General features: G+C 39.6%; 1 protein-coding gene across 1 annotated transcript in view; it reads right to left on the bottom strand.

Moving 5' to 3' along the window:
- Nucleotides 1-1,893: 1,893 nt before the first annotated feature.
- PITPNC1 (phosphatidylinositol transfer protein cytoplasmic 1) overlaps nucleotides 1,894-6,054 on the bottom strand; it is a 208,045-nt gene continuing 203,884 nt past the window's right edge. The window contains exons 9-10 of the mRNA XM_006912288.3: nucleotides 5,880-5,998; nucleotides 1,894-2,029 (exon numbers count right to left, since the gene is read on the bottom strand). Coding sequence (XP_006912350.1) covers nucleotides 2,024-2,029; nucleotides 5,880-5,998 — 125 coding nt within the window. The 3' untranslated portion in view covers nucleotides 1,894-2,023. The remainder of the gene's footprint in view (nucleotides 2,030-5,879; nucleotides 5,999-6,054) is intronic.

Raw genomic sequence — 6,054 nt, 5'->3', positions numbered from 1 at the left:
TAGATAAAGAAATGACCTTAACAGTCTGATGTGTAACTTCCACTTGGTGCTGGGCTCGTGGGGCCAGCACCTGCACCTTGGGAGAATTTGTCAACTTGAAAGACACTATGCAGAGTGCTGAGCACTAAGAAGCAGGCGGGGTCCACTGGCTGAGAGGCTGTGACAGAGAGGAGAATATACTCCCTGGTCTATGTTGTTTCCTTTGGAATCTGTTTTGGGAAGGTCCCTTTCCTGAGGTTGGAGGTTAAGGTCAGGAAGGCTAGCTGGGGGCTTGGAATTGCCCAATTTCCTTGTTCTCTTCCTCTCTTGGAGGACCTACGGGAATGCTAGATTCTGCTTGCCCTTCCTTCTGCGTTTAAAGGCAGTGAGATGCGAAGGTGGTAGATTTTTCTCTTTAGAGGAGAGTTCTCTTTCTGCCACTTTGGTGAATGATCTCGCCTCCTGACAACATTGAATCTGATCTTGCATTACCACTACTTGCAGAAAAGAAATTTAGAGGGGCGTCTTCTATCACTCCTCCATTTACTGTACAAATAGGAGTCAACAATTCTGTTCATTCTCTCTTCCCACCTGACAAGTATTTACTCGACTTCTGCAACATTCCCAATATTTGGATTTCAAGTAAGCAGCAAGAGAATGACAGTCTTTTCTAAGGTCCAGTGATGGGCAATCCATTCCACGAAGTCTGGATGTCACGAAAAACAAAACCAGGAGGGGGGACAGGAGACAATTCTCCTTCTTAGGGTTCCCAAACCAGACATTCTGACAGTGTTAAAGTCCAGTTGGCTTACTCTACCCTTGAACTTGGGCAGATAGTCGATGAATTCTACTTGATTAATTACAAATTCTGAGAATGTTAATGGATGATAGAAGCTGACAATTAAGGTTTGTTGGTACCTGTAGAGAAAAAAGATGTGTGCCTCACCTGGGCCTCTTGGTTTCCTAACTTAACCCTTCCAAAGTCAGTCATTTAAGGTCACATTCATCCATGAAATTCGTAAGATTTCTGAGGCCACGAGGGCAGAAAGGGGAAAGTTATTAAAAGGCAGAAACAAGTGGAATCTTTATTAAATTCTGTGAAAGGTATAAATAAGTTATCATTAATTGCACTTGGAGCCTCTATAGGTTGATAATTAAAATTTTCAAAAAATTTAAAGTGTTAATTAGGCCCCAAATCCTGAGTCAGACTAACCAAAATACGAATCTTAGTAACTATTGGTATTCAAGTATTGGTGATGAGCAGTTCAAAATTTAGCAATTAGGTATATTATGCCTGAGAGTGTTTTTGAGAATTTCAGGTTCAATGGGAGGAAAGTGACTTCACTGTTTTACCACACCTTGTAAACACAGTGGAGTAAAGATTTCATTTATTTACGCTTGAAATCCATACCAACCTCATCAAAGGCCCAATAATCAGGCTTCCTCCCTGGCATCCAGCTGTGGCTACAGGAGAAGGAGATTGATTCCTTCTGTCCTTTGCAAGTCTTATATTTTACGTCTAACGGGATGCTGTGTGGCATACTTAGGGAATCATATTATATGTGAAATTACTTAACCCCATGCACGCTCAGAGATCAAAGGAACATGTTTGAGTGACAAAGCAGTCTTTTTCTATATTAGAAGATTCTAAAAACAAAACAAAACAAAACAAAACACCAAAACACAAAACCCGAAAACAAAAATATAAAACCCCATGAAATATTCATATGAATTTACTCTGATTTGGGCCGACATGGCTTATCTGAAGAGTGTGTGACAGGTAAATTCAAGGTGGCTTTCTTCTCAGGGTCTGGAAGCGTGAGAGTTTCTGGGGCAGACTTTTTCCGGGGCCGATCTTTGGGAAGGGACAGAAATTCCGGTGCGTCTGTGGACAGAGGTGTGGACGGAGCACTAGAAGGGGCGCTACGGACAGAGGAAGGCAGCAGGGGCATGCTCGAGATAGAAATCGCAGGTGGGAAAACGCCGATTTTCTTGTTGGTGGCTTCCTGAGTGGCTCGTTCAAATTCTCGGACTTCATCCATTGTCATGTCTTCAAAGAAGAAAAAAAAAAAAGAGCAGTTATTTAGAAGAAATGCGAATGGATTAATCTCTATGTCTGTTTTTAAAGGCCCTGTAGGAACCCTATGATAAAGGGTCTTCTCCAGATTATAAACCCATATTATCACTGAAATGCTAAACCTTGAATTTTTTCTTTATACGGAGGCAAACCTCTGAAAAAATATTCCTTTATGAATATCCATCCAAGATTTCTCACATATTTTAAGTATTCTGAATAAGAATGTATCGGGGGAGTACAAAACCAAACCACAGCAGTGTGTGTGTGTGTGTGTATGTGTGTACGTGTGTGCGTGTGAGAGAGATAGAGAGAGAGAGAAGTGGGTATGGTGTGTTATATGGAACTATTAATAGACCTGGCCATCTCTTCTATAAGGAGAAAGTAATTAAACAATCAATGACCCCAAAATGATGCATATTGTCTATTTTAGATCGCGAAAATACAAGTATACCTTTATAGGGTCAACGGCAAACAACAGAATTTCTCCACGTGCTATTTTTTTATTCAATAAGCATATATATTTTTTGCATTTTAGAGGATACTTGTTTCCTGACTGTATATCCATCCCGAGATTGTTTAGGTGCTGCGTTTTAATTAATTCAGCTTAACAAATAAGTAAGATGATGACAACAACAAACTCTGCTAATTATCCCCAAACCAAAAAGCAAACCAAACCAAAAGAACCCAAATCATTTCTCAAGGAAACATAAAAGGATAGAGAACAAAGGGAGAGGATAATTTAATGAGTGAAATTTTTATTTAAAAGAAAAAAGCATTATTTGTCATTCAAGAAATAAATTCAGCGATGCCTCATTTAACAGGCATTGTCACATGATATAATTTTCCAAATACCTGAAATTTTCTTACTGAGAAAGTAAAAAAAAAAAAAATATTTTAATTTTTTTTTTTCCCTAATATATTTAAGGTATGACATACACTTACAACATTTTAGATAAAATGTATGGGAAATGCATCGCTGTGCTGCTGTACTGTGATGACTTCCTTCTCAGGGCCCATTTGCCTTTTATGGTTTGATATCTCTTCTCTCATCCTCAGGAACTCTATCACTATTACTGCTATTACTACTCCTGTGATTACTATTGCTACGGTTATTAACGACTTCCAGTCTGACTATCGTGGTATCCTTTGCCACGTTTATCTGTTGTTAAAAGAGAAAACAGTTAGCTGAGCTTATTAGAAAATGTGCTGATTGAAGGCCTCAGAGTTTGTCCTTGGGTGAAAGGTGATATCTGCTGCCCGTGGATTTTCTATGTCTGTTTCAGATTCCCATAGACTCATCTTTCATTCTTAAACTTAGTGGTTGAATCTTCACTAGATGATATTGCATAAACTAGCATGAAACAACACAGCCACTTTGGAAATATTAACTATGGAATGAATATTCATAACATGGTAGTAATCATTAGGGGATTTTATGTATATATACACACGCACACATATTAGGTTATATCATTAACATTTGAGCAAGCCTGAAATATTTTTCAAAAAACAAAATCCTTAAGAGGATTTCTTGGAAACAATTATTAAAATATTTAGAAAGGAAACTTTTTTTTTCTTTTACCAAGGAAATAAAAAATTACGGCTGTGTTGATGTAATACAAAATTCAGAATATAACAAGAAAAATTGTACCTGTAGACTTCTCACTTTAAAAAACATAATGAGACTATTAAACGAGCTAAGAAGTGAGAATGAGTTTTTTAAAAAGGGGTATTTCGAAATAAAATTGAGACTCTCAGAAAAATTTCAGCGAATTGGAATATGTTTCTGTTATAATAAGTGGATATCATTTTGGAAAAAAATTAGACTTTTAAACAAGCGGCTGAACATAGTGCTCTTCTCCACACATCCAGCAGGGAGCAGAAACCACCAAAGTACAGAATTTTGAATTTACACTCCGTTCCAGAGTCTCTTCGAAGTTCCCTTCCTTGAAGGCACAGAAACTGTTCCATTGAAAAAGAGACTATGTCCTCTTATTTCTATGTTCAGGGATGTTAATTTTGCTTAACTTCAATCTAATTCGTCCCAACACGGGTAGATGATTTAAATTTTATTGAGCATCTGTGCAGTTTTTATTTGTGATGGGCAGCAGCCTCTTGACTCCGTTTTTCATTATAATATAGAGAAGACGATAGAAAAATAAATGGTCTCCAATTTGATGGAATTCCACAGAATAAGAGAAATGTTGTAAGCTTTCAAAATAAGCACTTTGTGTAACTTCTGAGGAGATAGGCATCTACCTCTTTATGCTGATGTCATGGGAACCCTGTGCGGGGCAGCCAGAGAATGCTCGGGCTTTCCCAAGGGGAGAACAGTTCTAGGTATCACCGTTGACCAGGTAAACTGACCTTCTAACACTAATAATCACAGTAAAATGAAAAGAAGACCAAACAACATGCCTTCAGTTGAAAGCCATACGAACTCAGAATGAGACAAGCACTGTGCTTTGTATCTTTGGGACATGTGGGGTCTGCCGCTTCCTGTGGCTTCCTTTGTCTGCTCATACTTATAGAGAGCAGCTTTCAGAGAGCGGCTGCGGGGGAACTGGCGCCTAACATTCCTATAAGAAAAGGTAATTGAAAGGGATGAAAATCAAGGACCTTCTCCTTAAGGAGCATTTTTAACTTTAGAACGGGGGAGAGGTAGGGGGCCGTCCTATCGGAACTGGTCTGTACACGGAGAGGACCACCTCGGCTGTCTCGTCGGAACGGTTTTCTGTAAATCCGATCATCACTGCGAGCAAAATAGGGAGGAAGAGTTAGGGCCATTTCAACCTCAGGGCAGTCACGTGATCCGACAGCGGCACGGGAGCCTTGCAGGGCGCATTCCAAAGACATGCTCTAAAAACCTGACTGAAAATTTCCAAAGTGCAACCCAAAATGTCTTCACGATTCCAAATGACAACAGCCGTTTCTTAATTTTCTATGACTACGTCACCAATTTCTTAAAAATAATCTAATATGTATTATTCTGGAGCATGAGCTAACAGGCATGCGGGCTCAAGCTGGCACCCAAAGATCATGCATGGCTCTGGCCAATGGTGCATACAAATGACTCAGTGACTACATATTTCCTAGTCATCTGTCTCTCCTTTTCATTAGCATGAATGTCTGAGATATAACCATATTTAAAATATAATCATGCTGGTATATACCATACAGTCAACTCTCAATTTCCAACATGCCCCTAAATAACCCGGGGCTCTCTGGGCCTTATTTTAGGTCCCAGGCTAGCTCTGGTGTGGTCCCAGCTCACCATATCTTTGCTGTGCAGCCAGGTGTGAGCACCAACCGCAGCCCCATCTCGACACTAACTTAGTAAAAGGAACTAATTGGGTAAAAGAGCTATAAAGGGCCATAGAAGGCATTTCAAAGCAAATATGAAGAAACCTAAAATGTCGGATGGGCCAGAAGCCCTCCCTTGAATGAATGACTGAGTGTAAACTATGTTTTTAAAAGGTATTGGCACGATGTTCTAGTTTGCATGTGACATCCTTCTTTACCCCTCTGTTCTTTTGTGGTGCAGGCTGTTTACTGGTACCAGAAATTGTTTCCACTCTCCGTGTTCTTGGTTTTAAGACCGAAACAACCCCTAAGTCAAGTGGCTTTAAAGTATCAAAACGTCTAGAAGCAAGAGGTGACAACTGTCCGATTTAGACCCAGCTCAGGTTCTGCAGCAATAGCCTTTGGGCGATGACACTTTTTTCGTGGAAGTTTGAGAACCGAGCGTTCGCAGTATTTCAAAGATCAGTTTACGTGTACGTTTGGTAAAGGTTGGGCAACATGTTTTAAAAATTCTACATACACTTGTTTGGGCATGGCTCTCTATGTCATCCACAGTGGAGGAATGCTGATTGCAAACTTTTATGTTGGTTTGTTCATGCATGTTTTTCTCGTATTCCCGAACATCATCCATTGTCATATCTGAAAGAAGGTCAAGACGTTGGCAACTTCCGTTATTAAATGCAAATTCAATGGGG

The sequence above is a fragment of the Pteropus alecto genome, unplaced genomic scaffold (assembly GCF_000325575.1).
Source record: "Pteropus alecto unplaced genomic scaffold, ASM32557v1 scaffold134, whole genome shotgun sequence".
Taxonomy (NCBI): Eukaryota; Metazoa; Chordata; class Mammalia; order Chiroptera; family Pteropodidae; genus Pteropus; species Pteropus alecto.
Note: the sequence above shows the minus strand (reverse complement) of the source record. Positions and strands in the feature narration are given on the sequence as shown.